The sequence below is a fragment of the Etheostoma cragini genome, chromosome 19 (genome assembly GCF_013103735.1).
Source record: "Etheostoma cragini isolate CJK2018 chromosome 19, CSU_Ecrag_1.0, whole genome shotgun sequence".
NCBI lineage: Eukaryota > Metazoa > Chordata > Actinopteri > Perciformes > Percidae > Etheostoma > Etheostoma cragini.
Window position 1 is genome coordinate 4,939,070 of NC_048425.1, and position 12,802 is coordinate 4,951,871.

The window sequence follows — 12,802 nt, forward strand, 5'->3', positions numbered from 1 at the left end:
GCATGTGTGAGTTCAAAGTGGTTATGGCTTTTGGGAAAAAACTGTTAGTGAATCTGTTAGTCCTTGTTCGGATGCACCTGTAGCGCCTCCCTGAGGGAAACAGGTGTCAGCTGTCCTTGGTGATGTTTTTTGCTCATGGGAGGTGTAAATGTCCACATACCATACCATTTCATACCATGTGTCCCTGGTGGTGAGCTTCATGGACAACATGTCACCCCAAAGACTAAAAGCAAACATGCTCTCATTTCTGGGGATGAAAAAATACAGCAGACACGGGATGTGTGTTTAAGCTGCTAAGGAAAAGGTCCTACATGCAGCCACAGTGCGGTCTTGCTCCTCTAACTGTGCAATGGACTTCCTACACATTTAAGAAAACAAAGGGGTAATCAGTCAAGTAACTGGGACCCAGTGGTCACCTTCAGGAATAACTGCTGTAACTCATTCGTTAGATAGATACACTGTATGCTACCAAAACAACAACAGTAGAGAAGAAGTAAAACACCATCACTATATACGCATAAACTATTGTGCCTGTGCCTGCAGATAGCAATATACATATTTTGTAAAATCAGCTGAACAAAGGGTTAAAGTTGAAAAGCTGCATGTCCCTACAGGTCAGGTTGAAGGACAGAACTTTACTAGAGGTTGACCAAAACCATAACAATAGGCCCAATATGGGTTGATGCAGAGCCTAATGTTCTGTTTTCTATTCAAAGTGCAATTAATGCAACTACAGGATAAAGTCTAAATAGGGAGGCCGGCAATGTGTCCACAGGGGCAAGCTAAGTTAATTTCCATAGAAAAACCCTGTGCATGGCTCCGATCTCTGTTCTTCCCACTTGAGAGCAGTATATTTCCTTCATAAAGAGGCAGCCATACAAGTCCACAGAGCAACATAAAGACCACTCTCAGGTCAGAGTGGCTCTGTTAAATGCAAACTGTGTTCCTCTCCACCGCCAATAATCACACCAACATGTCAGAAATATTATCCAGGCCACCAAAGGAAAAGTGTTTTTAAGTATCATGATAAGACAACTCTATGGTTAGGTGTAGGGAAAGTAGGATTTTGGTTCAAATAACTACTTAAGTTAATCCAATTTGTAGTTTATCAGTTTATTCAGCAATTATTTGTTTATATTCAAGTTGGTATGCACCAATTTTACATAATGTCACCAGCACCAGATATTCACCAAAACTTGATAAAAATAAAATGTTTCCTGTTGAATACTGGGAAGCGAAATTGAACCTCTATACTGTAGATTGGTGTATTTACTCCTTTTCCTGCCATAAATATAAGTGAAAACTAAACATTTAACAACCTCAGAAAATAACACTTAGTTATCATTTAGGCAAATCCGGAGACCACATCCTCAGTAGTCCCTCAATTTAAAATCTGCTGTTAGAAAGTCTGTTAGGTATTTCATATCTCACCCTCTTAGGTTGTGATTTCTACATTTGCCAGACTGCCAGTCACTAGTGTCAACGTCACACCACTGCAAAGTGAGAAAAATAATAAACGTTTTTACTTAGAACAGATCAAATTAAACTCCTCATTGTAAATCGTTTTAAACCACCTCCTCTGTCCATGGCTCCAGACATGTAACAATCATCATCCGTCTTATGCAAGTCCCAGTTCTTATAGCAGTTCAACTCGTCACTGACCCAGAACCACAACTGCAAGGTGCAGGAGTAGGGCAGTCCCAGCCGGACGTAGGGACTGTCTGTCTTCTTGGCTCTCTCTTGGACCCATCTCTGCTGGTCCGGGTTGGTGTTGGAGACCAGGTCACGGTGGTTCTCTGCAGTATTATAGGACATTCTACAGGGTGTTATTCTAATTGATCAGGATCACTTTTCACCAATATAAGGCGTCTGCCCACAAGATAATGTCTGGGTGTGTCATGTATCACTTTATTCCCCAGGTTGTGTTCCAGCTGGGTAGCGTTTTTGCTTTTACCAGCAGCTTTTGGGCGCGGACTAAGATTAGAAGATACAGTAGTCTCACTTTGCCAAACCTTCCTGTACAGCACTGTCCACACAGGACTCTGGCATAGGAGAAAATGTGCTCTTTTTAATTTGCATTTTTAAACCAATCACAATCATCTTGGGCGGCACTAAGCACCGGAAACAATAATTAAGCTGCTGTAAAATAGCCTTGTGTTTTTGTTGCTGCTATTCTGTAAATTCCACTTATTTTCAAATTATAGTTATAGTTATTTTATCATGTGTTTTAACCCTTTAATATTAGGTTTCTTTGGCTTGATTTAGTGTCCATCCGTGTTACATTACAAGTCGTTTAGCTGATGCTTTTATCCAAAGCAACTTACAGTTGCTACATAGCATGTCAGAGGTTGCACGTTGGTTGATATATCACAGCAGGATTCAATCCCAGGTCTCCCACACCAAAGGCATGTTTCATATCCACCGTGCCATCACCACCCTCATTTAAGACCCCTATTTAAGACCATTAAGACCACTTATTGATTCACTGGCAGTAGAAAGTGAGCACGTTCTCCTGGTTTCCTCGTATCAGCACCACAGGGCAGTGGAGGCCATAGGTCAGAGTGTCCAGCCAGGCCATGTACAGAGCACTGGTGCAGTCGCTGTGTGGCACTGGAAGGCTCCTGGAAAAAGCATATTGACATGAACATAACAAAACTGCATGACAAGAACAGAGACTGCTCTTACTTGACTTATGGGGAAAATATCTACAGTCAAATTTGTGGATGCTGTGGTTTGCAACAAACCCAAAGAGACCTGAATTATAAATTATACTGCTGTGGAATTAGCCATGCTCTGGTGGGTGTTTGTGCATAGTGTTTGATCCTTTTGGACGTCCACAGACATCTAATATAGGTTTATAATGGCTAAATATATTTAATAAAATAAAAAAAGACCTGTATGTATTTTTTACCTACTATATGGAATATATCTTTATTATTTAGACTAAACTAGAATGGAACTTAATCAAGACCAGTCACAGTTCCATAGTTTTTAGCTGTGTTGTATTCAGACACTTTTGTCTCAATAATACAAAAAAATATGGTTGTGGTTGGATTATATTACACACAGTTGGGCCCCTTGGTTACAATCAAGATAAATCTTAATGATTCAGCATTTTTACACTTAGCATATGAACATTTATTTAATGGTTTAAACTCACTATAATGTAGGGTTAAAAGCACAAATAATTGTTTATTAACATACTTTGCAACCACTTTAACTCCTACTAAAGGCAACCAGTGGACGCTTGTTAAAAACAGGCTAATGAATGGCAACAATGTAAAACACAGCTAGTTCATGTGAGAAGTTACATTTTATTAACAAATGCTGTACATTGATAAAGACTTTAAATGTCTTCATGTACAGTATGCGTCTACTTTTTAGTTCACTTTAATCACTACTTCTGTCTCTTAGAGAGACAGCCCATCTTCTCCAACTAAGGCAGAGGTGCAGGGTCTCACGGGGAAACTGCCTTGCTGTAATATTTCCATTAACCTGAAGTGATAATGTAAACAGTGTACTCACACAAACACGAGAGCAGCCCGTTTTGAATTCTTTCGGATGATTTCATTTAGTCTCACTTTTGTCTCAGACTGGGAAGAAAGACATTTGACCAAGTTTATTGACAGTGAATGGAATTAACATGGACAGCATGTTGTTTGACATGAATTATGTTATCTCTCTCTGTCACACACACGCACCTTAAGTTTGAAGGCCTCAAACTCTCTGTCCGATATTTTCCATGGGACATTTTGAGCCACTGAGACACCTTCCTGCGGTTCATCATACAGCCTGAAGGGGGCAACACTGTCGAAAAACCTATCAAGGCTTAAAAGCAGCAAGAAGAAAGAAAAAAAAGACAGAAGTGTGTGGTGAAGGACATAGAAAAACAGTGTCTTGGTCATTGAAGGTCCAAGGACCTCTTAAAGCTATAGCGCGCAACTACTTTATCATAATGAACGTCTTTACATTCAAGCCATTGCCAGATGAGTTGATACACACAGTAAGCAGTTATGATGGGCAAACACGAGCCCCCTCAGGCTTGGACCCCCAATGAAAAACAGAGCAATTTCAGTAGAGTTCCCAGCTCCGGTGGTACTGGGAACCACATTGCATTGCATAGGCGGGTTCTTAGCCCCTTCGGACTTTGACCCCTAATAATCTTTGCGATTCTAATAGGGGTTTTCATTATGGCTATGTTTAAAAAATGATGTTGTCCGGTGACTTTCGCGTGCAGCGGCTTGAGTGGTACGTTTTAAGTCTCCACTGAGAAAGCAAATCAGCAGGGTACAGCTTTGGAGACAAAGAGGACATCAAATCTACAAGAAAATGACCTTCTCTGACGAGTCCATCATGTTTTCTTTAATCCTCTTTGTCCTCCTTGATTTGACTAGATGAAAGCCACTAGCAACCACATGGAGGGGGGTGGAGGTGGTGCAAGATCACCGAAGACTTGTGTTGTGTGAATTTTTGTCGTTACTTAGGAATTTCTCATGGGGGCAAACGCCAAGCACGCACTATAGCTTTAACATTTGCCCAAATACTAAATGTTGCTATACCTAAACAATGAACATGATAGCCTGTTATTATAGACAGATCTGATTTCTGATTTCAGAGTGTGTGGTGACAGTAAATGCAGAGACATACTTCTTGGTCTGTGGACGCCTCTCGCAGTCTGTCAGGACTCTAACGTCTTTAAAATCCAAACGAAACCGTTTCAGAAGAGCAAGCATCCTAAAAGAAACAACAGTTACTGGCTCAGTACATCAGTTTCCTCAGACAATAATGCATTACCAAAGCGCATTGTAAACGATAACAGTAACGGTAAACGTGTCCATGAAACCGGAAATTCAAAGATTTTTTTCTGTATGGGGAGTATGGGGTGAGGGGGTCCCTTCTCTGGATCATCCAATCTCTGTATGCCCGGAGCAAGAGGTCAAGGGTTAGTGAGGGCGGTAGTGCATTTGCCTAACAGCACCATTGTGACGAAAAGAGAGCTGAGCCAGAAGGCAAGCTCTCAATCTACTGGTCCATTTTTGTTCCTACACCTCTCTTATGCTCATGAAGGCTGGGTCATGAACAAAAGAACAAGATCCCGGGTACAAGCGGCCAAAATGGGTTTCCTCAGGAGGGTGGCTGGCATCTCCCTTAAAAATAGGGTGAGAAACTCAGTCGTCCGTGAGGAACTCGGAGTAGAGCCGCTGCTCCTTTGCACCGAAAGGAGTCAGCATGGGGAAAACAGCTAATAACTATATGTTTGCATTCTGACCAAATTCCTTCTTACTTTTCCAACATCACTTGAATGAACATGGACTATTAATGTACAGTATAATTTCAAATTGGTGCATTGACAATTAATTCTGTAGAATGTAGAGGGGCAGGACCAAGACCTTTTTTATTTAACCGTTCTTGATGTGCACCAGGAAGGGAAGCTATCCTGTGCTCACTAAAGTGAGTTTAAGAAGTTTACTTATCCCAGAGGTAAAGTAGAGGATACATACTCTTTGCGGCTTTCCTCCTTGTTTAGTTGCTCTCCTACGATGAAAACTCTGACTCTACATCGGCTCCAGCGTTTCCTCCTGGAGATCAGGTAAGGCACCAGCAGAGTCAGACCTTAAAAGAGAAGAAAGAATTACAGAATAAGAAAGATGATCTATGAAAAATGTATACTTTTTTGCATGCCTCTGTATCCAGCCCAAACTGTCAGACATAGAGATGGCTCCATGGCCGCGGTAACTAGGGGCGTGAAGCAGCACACTTTATATAGAGAGTTTGGCCAACTAGTGAATTGAATGTTCTGAGCTATCCTGTTATCCCATTGGTTCCGAGGTGGTCACGTCTTTCGTGGACTCCATGTTGAGTACCAACATTCATCTGATTCTCATTGACATAGTGCCGAGAGTAGTGGAAACATTTTATAAATTATTTTTAAAATGACTATAAGCAAAACTACTACAACCATACTTAAAAAAACATTTATTTTTTAGTAAATTGATTATTAATATAAACCTAATAATATAATAATATTAATATAAACCTTTTTCAGCATTCTCAGTTCCAATTACATTCCTGTGGCTCTGGGCGGCTCCTCCTTGTGTCTAACAACCATTGTTGAACTAAAACTACCCTACTATTCCCTGACCATTTGTGTCCTCCACAGTGATCATGGGGATACCACCCCTTAAGACACCCAAGACCCGGAGATCACAGCTCCAAGCTTCAGCAATGTAAGTTTTGATCATTAGTTCCCACTCCGGTTCAATGCCCTCAACCTCTAGAGGGATGCCAGAAAAGTTCCCCCGGCAGTGTGAGTTGAAGATCTATCAGAAAGGGCCTCATTCAGAAGTCCCCAGTTCACACGTATAATTATTATATTAATTATCACAGATTACCAACAAGTCATTTGCATAAAACTAGTGTATTGGAATGGTTTCGTCAGTTCTAACCTCCATCGTCTGCTATCCAGTAGATGTCGATGGTTTTCTTCCCCTGATCATCCTGAAACACTGTCTCATTACTATCGCCTTTAACGGTCACATCGTCAGCTGGAACTGCAAAAGAAAGAAGAGGGTTAATTACTAGTTATAATTAGTAGTCTGGAGTAGTATTATGAAGCAAAAATGCACACTAAGGTATCCAAATATAAAAAAATACTGTAATATAGTTACAAAGTGGTGGTGCTTTTAGCTCTGTTTTTGTTTTTTACCAACTCCTCGGAGAAATGTCTTGCTTCTTAGCTAATACATGCTACCATACAATGTTCACCAGCTTGTACACTCAGGTGTACAGTGGATTTTTAGAGCTTTTTCACTTAAAACCGCTGGCCGCTGCAGCCAAAAATGACATTATGAGAGCTTTGGGAGTGAACCCAGTAAAGACAGCTAAAATGAGCTCAAACTCTCTAAAAAGCACTGTAAAGCTGCGAAAGCAGGGTTGGGCGAGTTTCTAAGGAATTGTAATATTTTACTCTTTATTTATTAGTCCTTAAAAAGTAATCCTATTACTTTACTTATTAAAATGTATGAAAAGTCAATTGTAATGTTAACTCAGTATCAAAAGTAATTAGTTACTCTTATATACTACACTGTACTCGTTATATAACTAGTACCTGCCAGCACCTTCAAACCTCATTCTACTTTATTGGTACAATAATTAACCTAACAGGAGGTCTCAACAATCAGCCAAACTGCATATCCGCAGACATTCTCCATTCAGGACGTTATTGTATGTTTTTAAGACTATCACACATTCACATAGGCCTACTAATTTTTTTTTGGGAGTTTCACAAGGCTTACAGTACATTTTGAGAAGGACCTGGTGACGCAAATTACCATAAGCATTCGCTCTGCCTTTGTGCCCAAGGTGAGACTCCCACTCTGATCAAAGCTTTTTATTCTATGACAACACTGCCAGCTGTTCAAGCAGTATTCCTCTTTGTGTCATCATTTGTTGAGCTTTTTGGTTAGTAGCCAACGTGAAGTGAGCGGACCTGGCCCTGAACTGCCACAAGCTAAATTACGAAAAGCGAACATGTCACGTCATAAGAAAGCCTACCGTTGAAAAAATACATTCATCACATTCTGGTAAAGCAGTGTTGTTGGATTAGTAACTATAACAATATTACTGTTTTAAGTGTTTTTAGTGTAATTCCTTCCACTACTCATTACCGTGGAGAGTAATACTATAACAGTAATATATTACTGCGTAACGCATCACTGCCCAACACTGGCGGGGAACAACCAATTCCGGAGAAAATTCTCTGTAGGTTCATCCAACGAGGGACCGCTTTCATGGTTTTCTATTTGAGTTACAGTAAATTGTGGATTGTTTAGGATTTCATGGTACAGATTATAATTTAGGAGTGGAATACAAAGTCAATACAATGTCCTCAAAATACTGTATTCTAATGTATATGTGTGCTCACTGGGTTCCCCCTCAGAAGATTGCTGGTCCCGTTTTTCAGCAGATTCATCAGGCTCAAACGCCTGGTTCACTGGAAGACAGACATTGCATCATTAACCATTTTGTTTTCAGTATCATACCAATATGTCATGTTGTAGGAAATAACACAGATAAAATAAAGACATAAGGATTATAAAGTCTGGATTTCTTACCTTCAAAATTAAACTGGTCAGACACATCCAGTCCGTCCATCATCCTCAAGATACAGAGACAGTAGTTGGAGTCGAAGGTATCACTAGAGAAAAGAAAAGAAGTATTTAAAGTAGAAATTTTGTCAGCAACTACTTCTTAAAATGTGCAATTTCTCCTCAGGTTATAGAGAGCTGTTTAATCCTTCAATGACAGTAAAGCGACAACACAGCTTTTATATTCTTTTGTTCAACTACACTCACTTTATTGTGTTGACATAATCTTCAATGCTTTCAGGAGAACTGTCCTCCCAGTCTGACTTGAAGCCCAGGACCAGAGTGTTGGGCTTCAGCTTGCCAAGACCAGAAGCCTTAAGAAAATGTCAAAAAAGAAGATAAATTGTATTGAAATTTTCATAAAATACAATTCACAATCATAATGTAGGTAGAAATATTGTACTATGGGAGTAACAGGACCTAAATGTTCTATTAAAAGTTATATTTAGAACCCAATAGATGACTCCTACTCTAATGACAAAAGATGCAAATACAAAAGGAGCCAAAATTGCGAGGATAAAAAAGTATACATTTTCTCTAACATGTCATCCTAAAACCAAACAGATTAATCCCTAGCAAATGTTCTCAATACAATTGAAGTTGTAGTTCCCACAGATCCCACAATTCACATGCAGATGTTTTACCTGTAGCAAGTTCCGAGCTCCAACTCTGAGGCTGCCAGCAGGGAAAGGAGAATAAAAGGAGTGCACCTTCCTCTTGTTCATCCACTTTACCAACCGATCTGTGGCCTCCTGTGGCCGAGTCTTCTTGTCCTGATCCATAAAGGACAAGGAGATTCAATAAATGACATAAAAGCAAAATTAAACATTGAACACGACCAGTATTTTTCTTCTACAAGTTTATGATTCATCTTTCATATTTTCCTTTCGGAAACAAAATTGTGCAGATTAAATGACTGACCATGATTATGTCTCCGCAGATCATGAGGCTTGCGTGTTTGGTAAAGGAGTTAACGAAGTCCACCAGGGCTGGTCGCTGGGTTGGTGGCCCAGTCAGGACTAAACATTGTGGTCTGAAGGAACACATTAACTTTTAACACACTACTTTTCTAATCACTGAGAATTCTGAGATCTTTGTAGTTAAGCATGAATTAGACAAATGCGAAGACATAAGAGAATTCAATATGCTGATTAGGAATAATGATGCATGATATACCTAAAGTTTTTGACATGATCCTCTACACAAGCTAGTGCAACAGAGGCTGACAGAGCAATGTTGTATGAACCGGCCTGGATTGATGTACCCCAGTTCAGGTCTGTGGACATCAAGACACACATATGTGAGGTAAAATCTCATTGTTGTGACTTATTGTGTTCCATTTAGTAATATAAACCGGGCTATTTTTTAGAACATAGTTGCTTTTCAAAGAACATTCTCTCTTTTGTACTTACTTGGCTTCTTATAGTAGATGTATAGCCACAGGAGGATGAAGATGATCAGAGTGACAAGACCAGCCCACCAGCTAAATATGAACATCAGGACAAAAGAGACCACTGCTCCGAATAAAGATACCCATTTATCGTAGTAAATAAACTGCGGCCTCCAACCTAAAAAGGGATGACAATAACAAAAAGAAACGACACATGACCACACCTCTACCCATTATGGCAGCCAGAGGGCAAATGTCTGTTTGTAGTCTTGACTTTGCATTGGTCCCAGTCTGGCTCCTATATCTCCTGACAATCCCTTGGTTGTTTCAACATAATCCACACATTGAAGAACCTCAAACCCAAGGATTAGCTAAAGTAAATTAAAAGAAATTCACAAATTAACTATCATATATAGTAGGGGTGGACAATTCAGAAAATGTCATGATTCAATTCCGATTTATAGGCCCACGATTCATTTCAATATCAATTTTCAAATAGAAAACAATTCTGGATTAAAAAAACGACTTACAGTATGTAAATGAAGTTACTTTCCTGTGTATGCATGTAGTATTATATTATATATATATATATATATATATATATATATATATATATAAAATCCAGGCAAAGGAGAAACAAATGGCATTTTGCAAGGTCTGCCGTACAAAGATTTAGGACACAACCACAATGTTGTATTTCGGCAACAGCAATGTAAAGTAAGCCGTTCTCTTTCCCCCTGAAACACCTATCCCATACATTACAGTAGTAGTAAGCAAACTATCAGCAATCCAGACAGGACATGTTTAGCTTCATATATTAGAATAAAGTATAATTGATATATGGCCAAGCCTTGAGATTCCTAAAACCTTAGTGTACTAGCTCCATGTAGCTCTGGTGTTCTGCCAAAGGTTTTGACAGTAGCCTCATTTGATTGATAATCTAATTTTTCCAATTTGTGCTGATACAGGGTTCACCCACCACACATAGCATGTAGCAACGGCTCCTAAGAGTTGGTATGCAACGCACATACAGACGTATGTTTGCGAATAAAACTAGGCACACACATGATAAATACATACACACACAACACAAACTACTCTCTTTCTCCAACACATACACATACACACACACACAGCAAGTATGTGAATGAGGCTATAAGCACACACACATAATTCATGAAATGAATTGAATTACTACAATTTCTTAATTTGACGCCATGGTTGAGGCATATTGAACAAATATGTACAGTATGTTGATTTATTGTTGGCCTAATATCCGTTTTAGGCTTAGTTTAGTTTTAGGCTAGGTATTTTTCTATTTGTATACATTTGAACTGTTGTATTTTAATGTATTTGGCTTGGCAAATGTCATTTGAATATTGAGTAGGAAAAAATGCAAAATAAAGTAGTAAATCAACTCAGAGATCAAGGTTAGACTCAGAGTTTCTTAACCTCCTTCCTGAAACAGAGGAGGCCACAGTTTGATTTGGGTTTTCTTTTAGCTTTGAACACAATGTTTCCGTAACCCTAAACCTTAGCCATAGCACTGGACAGAAAGAAAAGCTCAAATGAGTCGTTTTAAAAAGCAATTACAAACAAGTAACTCACCTGGAGAGTTTGTGAATGAAGCGTGAAAGCAGCTAAAGTTGATGATGGTGTAGACAGCCATGAATAAGCTTGAGTTCAACATTGCAATGATGTTCAGGTCACCTGTAAACATACAACAGAGAATAAACAATCATCAACAATAAATCCAGAGCTATCAGGATAATTACAAAGTGCAGCATTAGATCACACCCACCAATGAGAGTAAAGGCCACAGCAATGATGAAGGACAGCAAATAGGCCCGGAGTGGCTCATCATTTTTCCCATAGCCCTTGCCAAAGACTCCAATGTATGGGTATATGTTGTCTCTGCACAGACACTGGCAGATAAAGCAGAGAGTAGAAATGTATTATGTGCATCATGTTAAATTTGGCTAAATCTATAAACAAGTTAGTATAGATATGAAGCATTTAATAACTTTTACAAACGTACACTTTTTTTAATTATGATGCTGGTTCTTTTAAAGGACAACTTTTACAGTTTTGACAGTATCATATAAAGCAAAAATAATAATTTTAGTAATGTCTCAGATTCGACTATTGTCCTTTCTGTCATTGTGGTCATCGTCTGGCAGTTCAATAATTTAATACATCCTTGTGTCTTAATTTATCACAAAGCTTTATCCTAGCAATGCACATCTGCGAGCCAGAAAAAAAATAGATGTCACAGGCATATTAACATCAGAGTTTGGCTGTTGTTTGTCACCTGAAATATTTTAGGAGCGGAGACGAGGTAGCCAAGGGAAGACGACAAGGTGGCTGCAAAGGAACCAACGTTGACGAGGTAGTACCAAGCTGATAGTTGGCCCATTACCTATTTGGAATAGTCATAAAGATGTTTACATTACATGCATTACATTTCCATAGCCACAATAATGTTTATATAAAGAAATCTCCTGCTACCTATTACCTGATATTCAAATAGGCTTTTCTTGTGTTACAGAACAATTACACAAACTACCAGAAGTGTTTCCAGGTAAGAAGTCAGTACAGTTTTATATTGAAAAAAGGGACATAAAGGTTGGATGTGTTTCAGCCTTATAATCTGGTAACAAGAATATTCTGCAAGAAATTTTGACAGTGTTTCTTCTACTTGGCGCACATCTCAATAACACTGGCTAACAGTAGATCTGCTGTTTGACATATCCTGAAAAGAGACGGCAACATGGCCTACAGTAAAGAGTCTCCATGATAGGAGGAGGAGTTTGTTTTTAATTGTTTTGTTCAGGCAAATGTGCCCCATTAAAGTGGATAGATTCAAATTTGATACAAATTCATACATTTTCAACTGCTATTTACTCATTCACAAAGAAACTCCATTCCAACTTTCAAATGCTACACATCTTTCAAGCATTCAGGATGGTGTTCAACTTTCAAATCTTATTAATATGTTTTAAAATATTTAACCTCGTTTGAGGCTTTAAAAGAATGCCATTCTGATATTTTTACGTTAGTCTGTATTGAATAATTTTCCAGACTGCAGGACCCAACTGACAGAGTGAGGAGCAGACCATGCAAATTTCTTTTTTGTAATATAAAGTGTTACCTAACTTACAGTGCGAGACGTGGTTGTCTGTCAGTAGCCTAAAGTTACATGCAATTAACCAGTTTTTATTTCTTTTCAGTCTTTGTTTGCCTACTGTTAACTTACTTTCCCCCT

At 39.0% G+C, this 12,802-nt stretch overlaps 1 protein-coding gene and 2 long non-coding RNA genes across 3 annotated transcripts in view; 1 reads left to right on the forward strand and 2 right to left on the reverse strand.

Annotated features, from left to right (window-relative positions):
- LOC117935096 overlaps positions 1-2,151 on the reverse strand; it is a 22,278-nt gene extending 20,127 nt beyond the window's left edge. The window contains exon 1 of the long non-coding RNA XR_004654656.1: positions 1,575-2,151. This is a non-coding gene — a long non-coding RNA (uncharacterized LOC117935096). The remainder of the gene's footprint in view (positions 1-1,574) is intronic.
- Positions 1-12,802, forward strand: part of LOC117935101 — a 24,844-nt gene that overhangs the window by 11,721 nt on the left and 321 nt on the right. The window contains exon 2 of the long non-coding RNA XR_004654662.1: positions 8,186-8,191. This is a non-coding gene — a long non-coding RNA (uncharacterized LOC117935101). The remainder of the gene's footprint in view (positions 1-8,185; positions 8,192-12,802) is intronic.
- The window catches only part of LOC117934999 (solute carrier family 12 member 3-like), a 26,498-nt gene continuing 16,163 nt past the window's right edge, over positions 2,468-12,802 (reverse strand). Inside the window, exons 14-29 of the mRNA XM_034857080.1 lie at positions 11,849-11,956; positions 11,339-11,462; positions 11,146-11,247; positions 9,560-9,715; positions 9,324-9,423; positions 9,069-9,180; positions 8,792-8,920; positions 8,355-8,461; positions 8,115-8,197; positions 7,925-7,993; positions 6,447-6,545; positions 5,502-5,613; positions 4,648-4,734; positions 3,702-3,828; positions 3,526-3,593; positions 2,468-2,621 (exon numbers count right to left, since the gene is read on the reverse strand). Coding sequence (XP_034712971.1) covers positions 2,483-2,621; positions 3,526-3,593; positions 3,702-3,828; positions 4,648-4,734; positions 5,502-5,613; positions 6,447-6,545; positions 7,925-7,993; positions 8,115-8,197; positions 8,355-8,461; positions 8,792-8,920; positions 9,069-9,180; positions 9,324-9,423; positions 9,560-9,715; positions 11,146-11,247; positions 11,339-11,462; positions 11,849-11,956 — 1,722 coding nt within the window. The 3' untranslated portion in view covers positions 2,468-2,482. The remainder of the gene's footprint in view (positions 2,622-3,525; positions 3,594-3,701; positions 3,829-4,647; positions 4,735-5,501; positions 5,614-6,446; positions 6,546-7,924; positions 7,994-8,114; positions 8,198-8,354; positions 8,462-8,791; positions 8,921-9,068; positions 9,181-9,323; positions 9,424-9,559; positions 9,716-11,145; positions 11,248-11,338; positions 11,463-11,848; positions 11,957-12,802) is intronic.